This window comes from Lycorma delicatula, chromosome 9 (genome assembly GCF_047948215.1).
Source record: "Lycorma delicatula isolate Av1 chromosome 9, ASM4794821v1, whole genome shotgun sequence".
NCBI lineage: Eukaryota > Metazoa > Arthropoda > Insecta > Hemiptera > Fulgoridae > Lycorma > Lycorma delicatula.
The window spans coordinates 25,537,963-25,559,356 of NC_134463.1; the positions used below are offsets into that span (position 1 = coordinate 25,537,963).

General features: G+C 31.5%; 1 protein-coding gene across 1 annotated transcript in view; it reads left to right on the forward strand.

Moving 5' to 3' along the window:
- Window positions 1-919: 919 nt before the first annotated feature.
- LOC142330433 (H(+)/Cl(-) exchange transporter 7-like) overlaps window positions 920-21,394 on the forward strand; it is a 55,930-nt gene continuing 35,455 nt past the window's right edge. Inside the window, exons 1-5 of the mRNA XM_075375669.1 lie at window positions 920-1,024; window positions 2,138-2,281; window positions 4,889-5,051; window positions 9,412-9,540; window positions 13,372-13,537. Of these exons, the coding sequence (XP_075231784.1) occupies window positions 920-1,024; window positions 2,138-2,281; window positions 4,889-5,051; window positions 9,412-9,540; window positions 13,372-13,537 (707 nt within the window). The remainder of the gene's footprint in view (window positions 1,025-2,137; window positions 2,282-4,888; window positions 5,052-9,411; window positions 9,541-13,371; window positions 13,538-21,394) is intronic.

Here is a 21,394-nt window from a genome sequence, read left to right on the forward strand (position 1 = left end):
AACAATCTTAACGCTAAATCGATGGTCGGCTTGGATTGGATTCCCATGTTCGTTATCAAAGGTTTGAATGAGATTTTTTCTTCTATTTTGGCTTCCCTGTTTAATTGGAGCCTGTCATCTTCTTCTTTTCCTTCCCTATGGAAGCACGCAGTTATTACTCCTGTACCTAAGCCTGGTGTCCCTTCCCTAGATTATTTTAGATCTGTTTCTGTCCTCGGTACCTTTTTCAAAATCTTCTATTTAAACATATTTATATCCATGTTCTCCCGATGTTATCGTCATTTCAGCATGGATTTATTAAAGATCGCTCACCAGCTTCTAATTTAGCCGCATTTTCACAGGATTCAGTTAATGCAGTTGAGCATAGGGATGAAGTGATCAAGTGTGATATATTTTGATTTTACCAAAGCTTTTGACAAGATGCCTCATCACTTGTATTATATATATATTGTCATTGTATTATATATACATATATTGTCAAATCAGGAATAGTATGGATCACCTGTTGCTACAATCGAATATTAACAGAGTTATTGAATGGGAAAACCGCAATTGTATGCCTTTAAATTTTCAGAAGACCAAACGTTTGACTTTATCTTGTAAAATGTTGAACTCGATTTTCAGCAATAGAATTGGTGCACACGCTATTGTCGCTGAAACATTAGTTGAGGACCTCTGGGTTTTATTTAACACGAAATTGTATTTTCACGAATATTTTAACAAGATTGTCAATAAAGCACTCCAGGACCTTGGTCTTGTCCTTTGGATTTGTGGACAGTTTAACAATATTTCCACTTGTAATCTCTTATACAAATCTTTGGTGAGGAGTCATTTGGAGTACTCGACCATAGTGTGGAATAATACACAAACTTTTACCTCAGATCTGGTTGAGGGTGTTCAGAATAGATTCTTGAACTGGATGCGTTTTAATTTTAAAGATTGTTTTGTCGATACTGGTAGAGAAGATATGTTGAGGCAATTAGACCTTTCCAGATTGTCTGATAGAATAACATACTTTGATATGGTTTTCTTTTATAAAGCACTACACAATAAACTTCTAACGCATTAGCAAGTTGTCTTACAAACCAGGCCAGGTTAGTGAGGTCTTTTAGGCAATTTGTGACACTGATTTGTTCCATCATGTCTCCGATTGAGCGGTATACCAGCATTGCAGTGAAGTTTCAGGATAAGCTAAGCTTTTGGGAAGATAAGACATTTTTAAAAATTTGAGAGGATTACGTAGCGATGGATTATTATCCTTAGAAGTGTGTAATCCCTTATTGGATTAGTTTAGTCCTTCTTTAATTCCTTTTCCCTTTTTATTTACTAGTTCAGTTGCAATTGGTTCCTTACTGCCTAGCCACTTTTATTCGTTTGGGGTGCTAAGGTTACAATAAAGGGTGGTGGAGGTGAAACATAAAAATATAACTAAAAACTTCCTAAACTTATTCTTTAACTTTCGTCGTAATTATAACCCTGGTAGTAATGTTATTTATTTTTAAAATGTATTAGTATTAATATTGTGTTCTTAATTTTGTATATTTTCATTTACGAGTTTTTTAATTGTAAAAATGTAATTGTTAAATGTGAAATTATTAAAAACAATCAATATTGTTTGATAGTGATATAAATCTCTATTGAGGTTATTTTTGCCTGTGCATTTATTATATGTTGATAGTGTTGTATAACTACCAGCAATTCTATTTAAATTATAATGCAAATGTAATTGGATAAAAGAGATAAGATGTAAATGTGAAAATATGATGTACTACTACTTAGATATATTTAAAATTATTATTAAAGTTATCACTCAGTAATTACCATAATGAAAACTCTAATTATTATTTTTGTTGTATTTGAGTTTATAATTATTATTATTATTAAAGTTGTTTTGGATATTTTATTACTATTATTTTTATGTTATGCACAGATTCATAACTTGCATTTTTTATAACATACATGTAAACTTGCTATTGATTTGTATTTGTTAACGTATATGTACATATTAGTTTTTGTATCCAAAGTACAATATACAAAGGTTCAAGTAACTGTTCTGTTGTACAAAATGAATCAATAAATAAATAATAAAAAAAAATTTGTTTTAATTATTATTTTTATTTTATTTTTTTTGTTCTAGCCTACTGCAGCTGGAAGTGGAGTTGGACTTTGCATTGCATTTCTAAATGGTGTTGATGTTCCTAATATTTTTTCACTTTCTGTTGTTTTTTACAAAACTATAAGTACAATATGTACATGCACATCTGGCATTATTGGTGGAAAAGTGAGCATTTGATATCATTGCTTATTAATACAAACAAGTTCTCAGATTCTAAAACATAAAAAATATCAAATTTTGTTATTCATGATGATGTTTTACAGTGATTTAAAAATATGAAAAGTTTTTAGTGAATCTGGTGCAGTGAAATTAATCTTTAAAACAGTTTTAATTTGTTTTTTAAATACATAGTATTGTTAATGTAAGAAAAGAAGATTATGAATCTGACTGGGGTCTTAATTTTAAGACTATGAGTATCCTGTATAAGGGTATGTGGAAGGCAATTATGCTATATGCACTGCCTGTTTGGGCAGATAGGCTAAGCTTTAAAAGCTATCGGGATATATTTATTATTAAGAGCTCAACGCAATTTCTTTCTGGTGATGGTGTCTTCAGAGACAGACTCCAGCGATTTGGCCTAGTGGATTCAGGTGTGTGTCCAGATTGTGGACAACTAGATGACACATACCATGTAAATTACGAACAAAATACACTAAAATACGAACTTATGCACACAGAGACTATTTGTCAGCTCGACATTAGACCTCTGTGAGATTGAAAAAACCGAGTTGTACAGGTAATTGTTGAAAATTTCATCAGGTACCTAGCAAGAGAACAGATTGCCAAGGGAATTTAGGGTTCCACCTGATCTTTCCTGTGTTTTGGTTTTGTTGTTCTTGTGTTATAAGATTTGATGTTTTTATAGTGTTTTATTTTTATGTTTATTTTTATTTCTTGTTTTATTTTATGTTATGGTTGTGTGTTGAACTCAGTTTCTAACTTATCAAGCAGATAGTTGCATTAACATCAGTTTCTTCATGTTACTCAGTGTTATTAAAGACTCGACATAGATGTGTTTTGTTTTAAAGAGTTTATTTCCTAGTAATACACTGATGGGAATATCACATAAAGTATTCACATCACTGACATCCTGATTGAGGCAAGAGCAAGGCTGAGAAATGCCTTTTGCCGAGGTTCTGAAGATGACTTCTGGTAAAGTCCATAAGGGCTAGGTATGGAGGGGGTGCGTGGCAACTGACTGTCACCATGGAGAGTGTCTTCCCGTACAGGGTCAGGATGCTCTAAGCATGAAACAGCTTATTCCATTTTTCATTGTCACTCTTGTCCATTGTTTTTGTTAAACTATTTTTTGTGAAGCGATTAGTTTAAGCAAAGCTATTAATTTTTTAAATAACTAACTGAACCAAATTTATTAAATGCAATATTTTCATAATTCTCATTGTCGATTGACATGAGCATAAACATAACTACTAGTCTGTCTCATTCATATTATTTTTAGAATATTAATTTGTGATGTAATGCAGGTATTATTTATGAAATGGGTTTTCCAGGATTGTGTTCCTTTAGTAGTGTTTTGTGCTTTGTTCAAGAATGGTGAAATTTTCTGATTGGGATATTTATGTAGAGCTCTGTTATGTTGAAGGATACTAATGTTGAATTATAAAGTATGCTGATGCTTGTTGTGTTATAAGATTAGTAGTGTTAAACTTGTATGAGGTAGTCTATGATGTCTGCTAAAAAAAAAATAATCAAAATTTGTTTTTTATGGGATACAGGCATCGACTTTTGTAACTTTTGAATATTGCCATGCCTGACCAGGATTTAAACCCGGGACCTCTGGATAAAAGGTTGATATGTTACCATTCTGCCACGGTGGTCTGAACCTTTTTCTGTAGTGCTTAGAGTTTTATTTGGGATGTGCAGTTGGCATCACTGGATAACATAACTATCCACAATTTTCATATGCCTACAATGATTAGGTTTCACATAATTTTAATTTGGGTTACTTTTTATTTAGTACCTTGGACGATTTTTGTGATGAGTTACACACAAGCAAAGAGCTGCATTGAAATTTTGTGTTAAACTGGGCAAAATGTTTACTGAAATGCACAGAATAATTGAAGAGGCTTATGGGGAGGATTCTGTGAGCCATGCCCAATATTATGAGTGATAAAGGTATTTTAATAGTGGTTAAGAGGCTACCTCTGGTCCAGGAAGACCATCAATATCAATGGACACACATATTCCTCAAGTCACTGATTTGGTGAGATCAAATTAACAGTTTGTGAGATAATAAAAGAAACTGGGTTTTCAGTGAGTTCATGTCAAGAAATAGTACAATGAAACTGAATTAAATGAATACTGATTACATACATTATTATTATTACTTTCTTAAGGTATAATTGTATGCCATCAGTAGAATATATTAATTCATTTAAATAATTACAGTTTTTCTGTAGGTTATTTACTACTTATATATATATATATATATATATATATATATATATATTTACATGTCTCCACTGAGCACTTTCCCAGAGATATCTGCTCCTTCAAAACAAATGTTTTTGTTTTTTTTTAATCTAATCATTTAATTACATTTTAAATTGTAGAAATATATTTTACTTACTCTCTGTCATTGAAAAAAAAATGATCTCATACATTTTTTATTTTAGTTAACCAAGATAAATGTTTGTCATCAATTTAAAAATTATGATTTAATTTGATTATTATTAAAAAAAGTTAATTCTGAAAATCAGCAAGTGGAGAAATATTTTTAATTAATTTTTGTTAATAATTTTTTATATACAGGAAGGACCAATGATTCATATTAGTGCAGCATTAGGTGAAGTAATAATTACTTTACCATATGTTTGTAATCTATGCAAACCATTTCATAATAATTCTGAATTAAGAGACTTAGTCGCTGCAGGAGTAGGTAGTGGAATTGCTGGTTCTTTTGGATCACCTATTGGTAAACTATTGTTTATTTTTTATTTTTTTTAAATGACTACTATTAATATAAAATGCAGCAAACCATTGTATGCAGAGTAATTTTTTAATAAAATAAGTGTTCATTTTTAACAACTGGAGCAAAAATATTATTTTTATTATAACAATTTTGAGATGTAAATGCTCTTTTTATTTTGTATCTAATCTCCATTATTGTATCTGAAATCAAGTTATCTAATTATACTACATAATTACTGACATCATATCGGTTTATTTTTGTTTCATAATTTTTTGAAGTTCCACTTATATTCATCCAGGTACAGAATACAGTTTTTGCAGTAATTCAAAATCATACTTTCTTTTTCAACATTTTTTACCAAAATTCAAATCTGCTCTTTGCTTGTTGAAATTAATTTACTGTACCTGAACAGGTAGCTAGCCTAGAGTGAAATAAACCTGTAAGAAGAGTAAGATGACTGGATTGGACTTAAATCAGATTGGGTGATGCAATTTAAAAATGAAGACAATGCAGTTTAATAATAAAAATATGTATTTGATTTATTGGAATTGTTATAGCAATTCTGATGTTTTTATTTCCTTTCTACTTGTTTATTAGAGATTTGATAATGTAAAATTCAAAATACAACTTCAAAATTTTAGGTCATGCGGTTCAGCAAGAACGGTTCATTTCTTTATTACATGGATTTTTTTAATTATACAGAGTGATTCATGTAATGTTACAGGCACTTTCTAAGCTCATTCTGGTAGCAAAAATAATGAAACAACAGTCATATAAATGTGGGTCTGGAAATGTTTTGTTACAGAGTTATGAGTAGCAAAATATTTTCCCCTGACTCCTGGGCAGAGTGAAATAAAACCATACTAAAATTCTAGGAACTTAAATTAAGAGATAAACTTGATTGTTTCTTATGTTTTTTGAGTTGAAAGATTGAATAAAACAAGTTCCAGAAGCATATCTCCAGTAGTTTTCATAATATGTCGTAAAACAGAAAAATTTGTTTAAAACTAGTTTTTTCACCATCTTATTGTTTGGTGTGGGTTGGAAAAACCTATGCTTTGAGATTTCCATCTATATTGTTTTGTAGCAATTCTTCTAATATGCTAGTTGCTGTATTTATTTTTATTGTTCCAGATAATTATATATTTTTATCATTTGTTATTGAGTTTAAGATCTACAAACACTATGTACTGTAACTAGAGTATGTATTATAAGTTCAGTTAGATTAATAGCTTTGAAATATATCAAATACTTTGAAATCAAACAATGCCACAATGTTTCAGTACTTTACTCTAGATGTAAACTTAATTCTAATATCTCAAAGAAGAAGCAATAAAAATTTTTGCTTTAAAAAAGTATTTTAACAAACAATTTTTTTTTTTATAGTGGAGATTAACTAAATCAATATTTTAAAATTAATAGATTCATTTAAATGATTTTTTAGCCTAATTTTGTAATAAAGTTGAATTAACTTATCAGTTGTGATTCTATTTACTATACTGGAAACACATTTCTGTACACCATACAGAAAATTTGTGACTTCATTGATGAAATTTAGAAACATTTTAAATTTATCTTAAGTTCTAAATTGTTTTCTTCATTTCCATTAATTCCCAGAGCTCTTCTAAACTCTGCATTTTGCTTTCTAATGTACCAATTAAGTAAACCAATCTGATGCATGATTTTCTTTGAATATCAGTAATTTTACCCTCTAATTTGCAACTAAAATTAATAATGAAATAAATTGATTCATTTACTTAATACTCATATCACTCATGATACCTGTAAACAGAATATTTCATGACATATGGAGTGGTTGCTGCTTAAGTCTCTCCCAGCACACCATACAAGCAAACAGGTTTTTTATCTTAACTCTTATTCTGCTTCTAACTTTTCTTCTTGGGTCACTGCCTTGGCCAAGCCTGGCATGCTTCTTGTATAATAGTCTCACTGCAGAGATGGAAAACTTGTGATTGGCTAAATTGGAGCTCAGTATTAATCAGAATAATGATCATTCTAACTGGATGTCCTGGTTTCATCCCTCCACATAACTGGACAATAATTAGCCTTCCATGCAGCTGTTTGTATCAGCTGGTAACATAGGACCTTAGTGGTAAGCAAACATTTTTTTAGTGATTATAGCTACAACATAATAAGTAGTTTTCTGTCCTCTAGTTGATCAACATTGAATTGATTGTGATAGACTATATTATTTCTTAAAACAGATTGTACACCTATAACCAAACTTTGCATTCATGAGAACTTCTTAATGTTAGTTTTTCCAACAACTTTCTATGTAAAGATAATTAATTTGAGGAATTAACTTTATTAAGAAGTTGTTTTCTGACCAGAAAATAACATTAATAACAATAAAATAAATATTAATAACAATCTAAATAAAGGTCGCAGATGTTATGGACAGGTTTTATTTAAGAGTCTTACTCAAAAGGTTTCACAGATGGCCATGTGGAAGATTGGTCATGTGGAAGTGAACATTGTTCCCTTATAATCTCAATAGAAGTCATGCTTGTTTCACTTAGTTATAGCCATGAATATTCAAGGCATGAGATTGAGTGGTTCGCAGAAAAGTGTTCCAATGTAAGTTGGAGTGAAGTATGACAGATCACCATCATCACCACTACTGTTCATGTATGGTATAAGAAGTTTAGGACCATGGGAAGTGCTGAATACAAGAAAGGTTATGTTCAACCAAGTATATCTAACAAAAATATGAAATGGTACTGCAGGTCACATAAAACAGCATAACAAACAGTAATATTCCTTGCTCAATTGTTTGACTGGAAACATTTAAAAATACTTCCTTGCAAACTTCAATAACCTCAGGCAAGCATACAAGAGGATAGGTCTGCTTGTAAGAATCTTGCTATTACCATGCTTAATCATTTTGGAAGATGATGACAATTATATTAATAAATTTTTTTCTGATAAGGCTACTTTTCATTTATCAGGAAAGGTAAATAAACAAAACTTCATAATCTAAGGTTTGGAAAACCTACATTACTATGCTGAGCACGTTAGAGACCATCCAAAAGTGAGTGTGTGGTGTTGCGTAACAAGTGACAGAGTGATTGGCCCATTATGAACAATGTTGTAACTACAACATTAATATGCTACAAAATGTTATCCACTTCAACTGTGGGATTTACAGCCTAACATAATGTTCCAACATGAATTTCTAAACAACAAATATTCTAACTGGATTGGTTATGGTGGTTCAGCAGCTTGGCTTGACTTCAGAGGTCACTTGATTTAATGCCTTGCAATCTCTCTTTATATGGGGTTTCGTCAAAGATTGTATCTATAACTCTTGGGTTGCTAACAGGAAGATTTGAAGGCAAGAATCATCAATCAATTTACAAAAATTGATGCTGATATGCATCACACTTGACATAGATTACAGCCAATATACATGCTACCAATGGTACAAATTTGGTACATCCAAATGGAGCATGTTTATTGGCAGTAATCTACTATTGAATGCATGTGAATTTTATATCAAGAAAAGACTTCAAAGTATGATCTCTCTTACTGTGGATAAATTATTCTTCCAGGAAAAATTATTATACTATCTACAATTTTGAATTGTAGGTAGTGTAATAATTTTTTTTTATACTTAAGTTGTAAAGGTCTTTTATGGACAACCTGTATTTAATAAAAGCAATAAATTTCACTTAATTAAGAAACATTGAATATGTTAATTAAAATTGTAGCTCAAGGTTAGATACATTAAATTTTATCTTTTTACTTAAAATCTATGAATTTTGTTTTGGGGTACCTCATAATCTCTCAGCAGAACTTTTAGGATCATGAAAAGATAGTAAAATAAAATTACACATATACAAAACAGAATAGCATGGAGAAATATATTTTTAAGCAATTTGTTGATAGTCTCCTCAATTTAAATATTTGATTTGATTGTTTATGTTAAGCCAAATAATGTGTTTTTAAAAAAAATCGATACAAAACATGAAAATTTGATTTATTATAAAGTCATACTTAACAATCTTCGAGACAAAGCCTTACAAAGATCTTTAGTTAGCTTCTAAAAGAATTATGTTTTATAAAATGGTACCATTTGTTTCAAAATACCACTTTTGAAACTGAAAAATTGGCCTTTGAACATATGTGCATGCACCAACACACTCGCTGACACCCTATTCTCTTTATGTTTCAATAACTTTAAAATAAATTTTTATTTGTCTTGCTCAGTGTTTCTTCTACAATGAAATTTATGGTTCAAATTTTCAGGAGCCACTTAAAAACTATTATATTTATTTTAGGAATAGATTTTACACTTTCACCAGGATGAGTGTTGAATAACTGTCAAATTACACTGTTGCAGGAGGATTTTTGCTTTCAGTTGAAGAGAGTGTTAGCTTTTTAAATCCACAACTGCTGTTCAGAATTTTCCTTTCTACAATGTTTGCTGTTACTGTTATGAATTGTACGTTTTCTGCTTTTTACAAAACTGGTAAGATAGTTATTTATTTAATTAAAAAAATTATGTTTAAAAATTATTTGGTGATGCTAGATATTGAAACGCATTTCATTGAAGACTAGCTATTACTGAACTTTTTGCACTTTTTATGATTCTAAACTTTCTACATCTGTGGTGGTAGATGAATACCATCACCACATTCTTGTGTGTTTTGACTTTCCCAGTCCTTTAAGCATTCTAATTTGTTTTCAATAAATTAGATATTTTTATAATATGGTTTTTGTCTTCTTATTGTTCAGAAATTGTGGAATGTATCACTTTTTGCTAGTTCTTAGCCAAGAAGGAATTAACAAATGATGAAATTAAAAAATTTAGAAATAAGGAATTATCCAAAATCTAAAATGAGAATCGGCTTCTTAGGTTGATATTCTAATTTTGTGGAAAAGTCATTCCGATTTTAATTTAAGTGAATTTTCTTTACACTACCACTAGGAAAATATTTTTCAACTGTTTTATTTCTAAAATATTTGTCTTGTGCATTTAAAACATCTATTTCTCAATAAATAGTATTTGTAAAAACAATACCCATCTATCTTTATGGTAGAGTGATAGTATTTTTATACTTTTTATTAAAAAGTATAAGTTGTAGGAAGGTTGTAGGTTTGAATCCCAGTCAGGTTTGGTCAGTTTTGTGCTATGAAATCTGTCTCATAAAAAAAGTAAGATAGCTGTATTAGGCATTAGCCTATCATTGCAATCGTGAACATATCAGTACTTTTTATTTCTAAACTATGGTTAATAAATTCAATGTATAATGTTAATGGTGGTTTTCATAACTTTTTTGTGGTTGTTATCAATGGGATCCTTTTAAACCCTATTTTTGTAATTTTTCAACCTCTGTATTTTAGTGTTCACAGAATAAATTATTTTTTCTTAATTTTTGTCAATATATATTTTATTTATTTATTTTTGTGGTTAAAATTAAATTTTACTGTGAGATAATTTTTACATTTTCTACAGTTTTGGGGTACTGATAATAATAACATTAGAGATTGTTTAACTTTTTTGTGCAGTCTTCTATGGCGTTACTCATTTTATGCACTTCCATTTTATTTACATTTGCATTTTGTTTATTTACCTTTCCTGTTAAATGAAAAGTAGCCTCATTGGAAAAAATGTATTAAGATAACTGTCATCATCTTCCAAAATGATTAAGCATGGTAATAGCAATATTCTTACAAGCAGACCTATCCTCTTGTATGCTTGCCTGAGATTATTGAAGTTTGCAAGGAAGTATTTTTAAATGTTTCGAGTTGAACAATTGAGCAAGGATTATTGTTGTTTGTTATGCTGTTTTATATGAAAATTTCGGCAAAAATGTTATGCAAAGCTCTACCTGGCTTTCATGCTTTAACAGGTTGTGATTACATTCCAACCTTTTATAAAAAGAGACCTTTTCATGTTATGTTAAAATCGGAGCAATATTGGATAGCATTTTATTCTCTCGGATTATTGTCAAGGTGGTTCCAATAAAACCTGGTCCGGGGGCTTTGTAGGTAGCGATGGAGCTAATCCTTAAGGTTCTGGATCCGAGGAGAGAAAGGATCCAAGTCTCCCGGGTCACAAAAACAAGGTAGCATGACGTCATTTTGGAAGTCGTAAGTGAGCGGCATGCGAAGCAGCTGCTGGAGGCCGACGTTCTGGTAAAGAACGTCGGAAGTATTTAAAAATACTTCCTTGCAAACTTCATTAATCTCAGGCAAGCATACAAGAGGATAGGTCTGCTTGTAAGAATCTTGCTATTACCATGCTTAATCATTTTGGAAGATGATGACAATTATATTAATAAATTTTTTTTCTGATAGGGCTACTTTTCATTTATCAGGAAAGGTAAATAATTCTGGTAAGAATGCTCAGTTGCTGGTCGAGTGGAGGCCGCAGATATTGGTATATGATATGCCAAGGGCGATAAGGGTAGAGGAGCCCGAAATCCACAAAGCCGTGCACGGTCAAAATCCATTAATGGATATGTCCGTCGAGGATTTCCTTCGGGAAACCAAGGTGGTTAGGATATAGACGCTGTTTATCGGAAAGAAATACATTTAACAAGCAACTGGCTAAAAGCCCAGACGAAACTATGAGTCGAAAGACTGTAGCCGTCAATGTATTTCCCGTGGGCCTTCTTTAAAGCCATAAATAAATGAAATTCGCCTGGATGAATAAAAATACGATCAATAAGTGTCCATTCTTCAAACTGTATTTAAAGCCACTTTAGCAATAGCCAAATCATATACTGATTGTATTTCAATTTGCCCACATTCTTTAGCTGTTTCTAACCTTTGTACCAGTATGGCACAAATTACTGATTTGTCTTAGGAGAAAGATTGATCGGTAATAAACAGCAAACTCTTGTTGGGGACAAAAAAAGGCTCATCAAAATATCTGCTCCAACTCTTTAAAATAATGCTTGTGAGTATACCTGGATAACTAACGGTACCGTGTATCCTATTATTCTCGTATAATATACGAAAGTATCGAAATTGTATAAGCTGAAATTCAATTATTGCATAAAAAACTAATTTAAATATAAACGAATAACAAATTTGTTTATTTGTTTGTTGATTTATTTATTTAAGTTCATGAATTGTTGGTAACTAAATAGCTCATTATATACTTTATATATTTTCATATATAAATAATATAATAATAACGTAATGCACAGATGGGCGCGCGACAATATAACCCCATTTTGCTGTCTTACGTACCAACCAAGCTATCAGCGATTTTTGCTCATGCATTACTAAATGTTAAGGAACAAGTGGTTCAATTGGCTGACATTACGCGATAAAATTTTTTTGCAGAAATTTTGGCCAGCTTTACCCCTTTCTTTCTTTCTCTTTCCTGTTTAGCCTTCGGTAACTACCGTTTAGATAATTCTTCAGAGGATGAATGAGGATGATATGTATGAGTGTAAATGAAGTGTAGTCTTGTACATTCTCAGTTCGACCATTCCTGAGATGTGTGGTTAATTGAAACCCAACCACCAAAGAACACCGGTATCCGCGATCCAGCATTCAAATCCATGTAAAAATAACTGGCTTTACTAGGACTTGAACGCTGTAACCCTCGACTTCCAAATCAGCTGGTTTGGGAAGACGCGTTAACCACTAAACCAACCTGGTGGGTCAAGCCAGCTTTACCCCTGTCCGCCAACTTCTTCACTCCAACCTACCTGTCAGCCCTTTCGAACATAGATTTAGTACATTGTTAACTTTCATTGTACAAATTTTCAAGCACCATATCGATGAGTAGGATTTCCCGGGAAAATAGCACCTTTCACCTGTCATACCTGTTCCTCTACCAACAAAACTGTCAGCCCGCTCGGATCCGTAACATACCTTAGTAATACATTGATTTCCAATAAATTTCGTTCACCACAAATATCAAACCAGTTTTTTCGGCTCTAGCTCTTGGACTATTAGTATTAGATGATATTTGTTTGTTTCATCATTCCAAATGGTAAGTGATGCAAGGACATTAACAATGTTATCATCAACATGACGAAGCATTTTTCAAAGGAGATTTTTAGTAATCGGTTTGAAGAAATATTTTCATGATTTAAGGACAAAACTTATTGCTACTGAAGAAAAGAACTTGAAAGGAAATGTTAACTTTTTAATGTACGGGTTTTTTTATTAATAAACCTATTACAGGAACTTTTTGGAGCTTCCTTGCACGTGAATATATACTTCAACCAGTTTCCACACACTGCTGATTATTTGGTTTATTTAATGTTATTATTTTAGTTTATTTAACTAAACTTTATTTGCCTGTTTTCAGTTACATTTTGTTGAAATTTTATAGATCAGATTGGTACTGAGCACTACTTATACTTGGGAAAGTTAGAAGACAGTAACATTGCTTTTACTCTCCTGGAATTCCCTGCATTTTTTTTAATGGGTACAATTGCAGGTCTAATTGGATCTTTATGTGTTCACTTACAGACCAGTATTACTGCTATAAGAGAAAGGTAAATGCTAATTTTATGTATAATTTATTATACAATAATAAATAATGTAATATTAATAATATTGTTCAATATTAATAATTCTATCTTTTTAAAATTATCTGATATTCTACCCAATATTGCTCCAGTTTTAGTAATCAACACAGAAGAAAACCCCTTTTCTATTAATAAAATATAAATAAAAAGAGCAAAATGTCTGTCTAATATATCTACAAACATAAAATCAGATGACTGTATTTTTGTGTTATTTAAAAGTGTAAACAATAAACATTATTTTTATTTAAATTTTTTATATTCTCTTAAACAAAGCTGCTGTACTACTACTTTTATTATTTATTTTTTTTTTTTAAAAAGAGATTGAATTTTGTAGCAGGTAAAAAATACCATTTCTGAATGAGATTTAAATCCAGAAATCTCTGAATAAAAGGCAAAAATATTATCATTCTGCCATAGATCAGTAAAACAAAGCCTTAGTAGTGGCAATACATTATTTCATGTTACTAAAATGTTTGATGTGGTTTGAATATTTTTAAATTACTAGTTATATTTACTATTATTATGTAAATTTGAAAGTGATAATTTGGAATTTTTTTTCAATAACCATCAACTCTAACCACAAGTAAATTACATAATTTAAAAAAGCAATAATTTAGATTAGAGAAAATTTTACACTATAGATGCCTTATGCAAGAGATTGCTTAACTTACTAGCTGAAAAATACTACCTACTATAAAATCAGTCCCTGCTGCATGACATTCAAGTCATAATATATCCACCAGATAGTGTAGGCTATATTAAAGACCACCCTGCATCATCACTTTTTCAGTTTCAGTGTTTTTGATTTTTGTCTGGTAAACAGTATTTTTTTCAATACTACATATTCAAAAACAGTATAACTGTTGAAAAGCACATAGATATGATTATTTATTCATTTTATTGTTTGACTGTATTTATAATATTTTATTCTCCCGACAATGGTTTAGGAACCGAAAGATCTAGAGAGTGTCTATTGTAATTGCTGGTAATGTGGATTTATAACTTTTAATTATTTTAAAGATTAAAAAGTAATGGGGATAGAAAACATCTATGTATGACTCCCTTTTTTATTACTAATATGCAAACAAATATAGTTATTATTATGCTCTTTGATTATTACTGTTTCAGTTTGGTTCCTGTAAATGTTAGTAATTGTTCTTCTATCTCTATACTTGTACCCAACAGACTTTAATTTTGTTTCTTCTTTCAATTATGAGTTGTTAACAACTGGTACCTCTCACTTCTCGTAAAGTGCCCTAGAATATTGAGTCTTCCTTTCCTTTATAGTGAGCAGCAGTTCTTTTTGCTTCCTCATCGTATGAAGAAATTTGAAATTTTCAGCACCCACGGTATGCACAAGAGACAGCAATACAGATACATTTCAGAAGCATCAGTTCTCTTCTCCACACTTTAATCAAGAATGCAGCTTTCACATTCGTAGAGAAAAATTGAGAACACGTAATAACAAATCGTTTGGATTCTCAGCTGCACACTAAGATTTGATCTTAAAAAGAGTTGCTTCATGCCATTAAATTGCCTCCTAGCCTGTTCTATTCTAGATATTATCTCTCTCTTGCAATCACACTGCTCATCCAGCACAGTGCCCAAGTATTTTAAGGAGGATACTTGCTTGATGTTATTGCCCTTTATTGATAGGGTTGCCTAGATTTCCCTCCTAAAGAACATTATAACTGTGGTCTTAAAATCATTGACAAACAGGCCAGACTCATCACGCTGAACTAAATTTTCTATCATGTGATGAAGCACAGGTAGTTCAGCTGCTGTGACAACAGTGTCATCTGCAAACCTGATACTGTTGATAACCTTTCCATTTATCATGATCCCACTGCTATCCTTCATCAACATTTCCTTAAAAATTGCTTCAGAATAAATGTTGTACAAAAGAAGTGATGATAAACTTCTGATTGTAGTTGATTCTGTTGTTCCTTGGTTAGTTTTGACATCTGTGGTCTGATTCCAATACGATGTGCCGATAACACATGTCATTTTGTTCAGTGCCAATTGATCTCAGAACCTCTATCATCTTTTCATGCTTTACACAGTCAAAGGCTTTTTATAGTCTATGAAACAGGCATATACATCAAAATTCATATTCCTGCACCACTGCACTAGTACATTAAACAAGAAGAGTGCTCCACATGTGGCAACACCATTTCGGAACCAAAGTGACTCTGATCCATATGTAAATCACATTTCCTGTATACCCGGGTGTGTGTAAATTGCAGAAATGTTTTGCATACATGCGACATCAAACTAATCAGACAATGATCATGAGCTGCTCTTCTTTGGCAGTGGTATGAAAGTTGATCTTAACCAGTCAGAAGGTATCATTTCCTGATTCAATATTGAACAATGATAGGAGACTGAGGCCAGTCAATTCCCGTTCAACTGTTACTTTAATAACTTCAACATAAACTCTAACTCAAACAGTGGCTTTACCATTCTTTTAAAGTTTAATAGCACACATTACTTCACCCTTTGTGATTTCAGGACTGACTTCACTAATTTCGTTCGCCAAGACCATATCTCCTTCAGCACCAGAGCCCAATATTTGAGTTCACTCATGACCAGTGTTATCTCTCCTTTTTTTGTAAGTTTCATTGCTTCTTCCAAGGCATCATAGAACGATTCCATCTCTTCATCATCCTTGTCCATATGTGGTGCATGAACCTGAATCTTTATACCTCGGTGTGACGTTTGTAATCTTAATAATATTACTTGATTAAGTGGAATGAAATGAAGAACTGATATTGCTATTACTGTTGACACAAGCACAGCAACTCCATACATATGGTTAATATCTAATCCTCCAGAAAAGTACAAGGTTCCTTCCTTGATAATCTGAATCCCAGACTCAAGCCATTTTACTTAATTTAATACGAGGATGTCCAGCTTCAACCTGCACCTCTCTGTCTCCATGTTTGCAAGCTTCTTAGTCATAAATATGGAAGAGGCTCTGGTCATAGTAACACATACATATGTAATTCTATTGTCAGATAGAACCGCCATGCTGTCAGCAGGCACAGTCATTGACTAGCTACTGCATGAAGAGAATCTGTGCTGTATTTAACTCTTCTTGCATTTGTATAGCATTTTCATCAGTAATATAAAACAGTACTTGTAAGTACTATTACAGCTAGAAATTACACTAGACTGTACATAACAACTGTATGTTTTCTACATAGTATTTTTATATACTGTAGAATGTATATAATATTTTTTTCAAAAATCATTAGTTAACTGTTGGTTTTATCAATTTTTGTTGTTCAATGACTTCAAAAAGAAGTAGGCCTTTCACTCACCCTGTTCATGACTGCAGTTTTTGATCAAGCTGTAACGATCCATAACCAAACATGGGAAATGGTCTACAGTGTGAGACACACTTCTTTTTTTTTAAGAATGAATCAAAAAAGTATTTTAGAAAAGAATGAACCTTTAATTCCTTTTCAAAAGGTTAGAGAACATACTGCTGCTGCTATTAAAATGATTAAGAATACAGTTTCCAATATCACTAAAGAGAAGTCTTTAACTGTTCAGAAAGGTTCATCCAAATTATCAACACCGGGTAAACAACGACCAAGAGATTTCTCTAGTTACTGATTTTGATACATTTGCAGCTGATACCATTTGCCGACACTTTTACAACTACTACTTAAAGGAAGAATATACAGTAACTAAGAACTTATTAGTTTCTCTTCAGGAGGCTGAGTTATTTTATGGAAAATACTTGTCCTTACCAAAAGTATTGCATAATATCGTATTCTAGTACAAAAAAAGTAATAGCAGGAAAATTTTATTTGAAAGAGGATTTTTGCTCATCAAAGTATTTTTCTGAAGCAAATGAAGACTGTTAATTTTAATGAAATTGTTTGATTAGATGAAACTTGGGTTTAATGCTAACAACTCAAACCTAAAACCATGGATAGATGAAACTCTTGATGGTACTATGCATACCAGAACAGTTTTTCAGTTTTGTCTAACATACCAGAACAGTTAACGGGCTTGTGAATGAAGCGCTATTAATGTTTAAATCAAAGAAAATGAATGGCTACCATGAGGAGATGAATCATGAAACATTCACAAAATGGTTCAAAGTAACGCTTTTGAAAAAAGTTAAATGGCGTAGCATCATAGTAATGAATAATGCTTCATATCACTCGGTACAATTGGTTAAAACAGCAACTAATGCTAATCAGAAACATGAGTTGATTGATTGGCTAGTTTTGTGTGGAGTCAACGCAGACCATTTAATGATCAGATGACAACTTTTGGAAATTATTGAGGGGAAAACCTTCAAGAACTATCTATGAGATAGAAAAAGAAGCAGGCCAAGAAGTCATCTGATTGCATCCCTATTATTGTCACTTCAATGCTATTGAAATTGTTTGGAGTCATGTCAAAACATATGTAAAAAATAATAATGAAATGTTTACAATGGCGAAAATAGAAGAGTTTAGATTGCAAAAAATAAATAGTGTAACCCATCAAGATTGGATAAAAGTGGTGCATCATGTTAGAGGAGTTATATATGAAGCCATAGAATGATAAATTCCCTTGGACATAGATGCAGACAATTTAATTATAAATTTAGGAAAATCATCTGGTTCATCTTCCAGTTCTGATAGCGGCTCTGAAGATGACAAAATGGACGAAATTTAATCACTTTGTGATAGATAATGCCACAGTATATATTTATAATTACTATTTTTATTGTACAGTAGTTTTTTCCCCAATTTAAATAATATATTATAGTGATAATTATAATATTAATAAATCTTGAAAATTGTTAATGTAAAAAAAAATAAAATAAATACATAGTAGCCTACTGTGTAAATAATTATAAAAAATGTAACAGGACCACAATTTAAAACAATCGATATCAAGAAAGTTTGATTAAAAATGTTTCTGGAAATCGCTGGCACTTAACTCAGAGAAAAGAATTGCTAGGTTGATGTCAGTGTGTGCATGAGAGAGATGAGAAAGGTAATGAGAAAGAGAAGGTCATATACGTTTAGCAACATTCAATACCTCACTTTCCTTCCGAGAGCCACATGTGGCTACAATGCGTTAACTACCAGAGCCAATCTCCATAACATCAGTATAATATCTCTAAGATAGTATAGTAATACTAAATAAAAATTTTATTTGGTTGATGGGATTACAGTTTAACAATACATTATAAAACTTACTATAATGTTTAATAATAAAGTATACTTTTATTGTGCAAAATAAGATTATTTAGATTGATAAACTTTTAAAATGACAAATAGAGCTAAACTGAATAATCAGGACTTTTCAAAACTTACAACATAACATTTTCAATTGCCCTAGTGCAGGGGTGGCCAACAAGGCGAGGCCAATTTTGGTAGATCGTCGATTGCTCGCAATGTCTGGGGTGGAATTCCGTGTACCATGGACTTTGAGGCAATTGTAAAAGCCAAAACTTTCTAGCAATAGTTTAATGCATTCTGGGAATTTGCCAAGGTCATAAATTCCTAGAATTCTGACAGCCTGACACTGTGATCTCCGCCCACCCAGCACAATACATTTTGACTTATGTGTTACACTTGTCACCGGACGAAACACGTGAATGCAACAGTTACGCTCTACTCATCTAAGAACACAGTCAGTTAGCTTAAATATTTGGTACACTACCAAATATTGAAACTCAACGTGGTCACCGAGGATAAATAATATTGATTAATAATAATACTGTTAATAATAAAATAATTGAGTTTCAATTTTTCTTCAGTTTAAAATATAAGTTACCTTTTCTTTGTTTTAAATTAAATTGCTTTTCTTACCTATCTATTATATATGTTAGGGATGTAGGATGTAGAGGGTATACTGAAATGAAACGACTAGCACTAGATAGGGAATCTTAGAGAGCTGCATCAAACCAGCAGTCAAATGACTGAAGACAAAAAAAACCTATCTATTTACTTGATAAGTGACTATTCTCGTAACAGATCTCTAAACTGCTGTCATTACACTGCGAGAAAAATAAGAGACAGTATTACAAATACGAGTATATTAGGAATAACAATAATTCTATTTAAATTAAGAAGTCAGTATTGTAAACCGTAATAAATATATTTTAACTTTAACATACTTCTTGTAAATTTGAATATATCTATATTAGATTTTAATATACTTGTATTGCTGTCCCCGATCGTAATATGCAGTATTGTTATTATTTCTCTCAATGTAACGGAAATAATTGCCGCAGTTCATGAGTTTTTGAATTTTCTAGGAAAATATTTAATTCAATGTTTATTCTTTAAATTGTCATATTTCTTTGCATTCTAGTATACCCATGGTCATGAATAGTACACCGAAAAAATCGAAAACTTATCACTTCAATGAAGAATGGGAACTCGATTACTTTTTTACAATGGTGAATGATAAATGTTGCTTAATATGCCTTTCCTCGGTAGCCATTGCTAAAAAGGGTGATCTGGAGAGACATTTTTTAGCTTTTCATAACAAGTATCAAACAGATTATCAACCAAATTCTGAACTGAGAAAACATAAAGTTAGGGATTTTAAAACTCAATTAACAAATCAATAAGCATTTTTAAAAAACCAAGGTTGAAATCACAAGCAGTAACTACTGCATCATTCAAAGTAAGCTATCTCTTAGCAAAAAAATGTAAGCCATTTTCCGACGGTGAATTTGTAAAGGAAATTTTTTTGAAAATGTCAGATTCACTTTTTAACGATTTTAAGAACAAGAGTGAAATTGTTTCTGCAATTCGAGATCTACAGTTGTCTCGAAACACAGTGATGCGACGAATTGAAAGGATGAGTGGGAATGTAAAAGAGTAGTTATACAATGATATTAATAGATGTTCTTGTTTTTCCCTTCAGTGTGATGAGTCGACAGATATAAGTGATACAGCACAATTACTTGTTTTCGTTCGTATGGTTTTTAAGGATTTTACATCTAAAGAAGAATTGTTGGGTATGATTTCTTTGAAGGAAAGGACTAGAGATGTAGACATATTCAAAGCCTTTAAAAACTTGCTCAATGATTTGAAAGTACCACTTTTTAAATTAGTCTCAATAAGAACGGATGGCGCAGCTGCAATGATAGGTTGCAGGATTTATAGCCGTATGTCAAAATGAAGATGAATTCACAGCCTTTTTGAGCTATCACTGCATAATTCACCAGCAAGTGTTAGCTAGCAAGAGACTAAACACAAAAGAGGTAATGGACATAGCATTTAAAATTGTTAATTCAATTCGAGGAAGTTCCCTCAAACGGCGTCTCTTCCAATTGCAGCTCGATGAAGGCCAGCCTAAATTATTACTACATACCGATGTCAGATGGCTAAGCAGAGGTAAATTTCTGCAGCGATTTCGTGATTTATTGTCTGAAATTACAGATTTTCTTCACGAACAAGATGGAAACTGTGAAAATTTAAATGATGAAACTTGGCTTAGTGACTTAGCATTTCTAACGATTTTACTTCAATATTAAGTCATTTAAATTTAGAATTACAAGGTAAAAATAAAAAGGTAATTGATATGATCAGCTGCATAGACGCATATAAAACAAAATTTATTTTGCTAATAGAAGATGTGCAAAAAAATAATCTGAATCATTTTCCAAATACGGCAGGTAACGTACAAAAACATAAAAATATTAATTATAAGATCGACAAATACGTTGCGGAAATCCAAGTAATTGAAGATTTTGAGGTAAGATTCCAGGATTTTTAAATTAAAGAAATTGTGGAATTTATATATTTTCCTTTTAAAAAAAATTTAAGTGGGAAACGCATTAGCAAAAAAATTTCA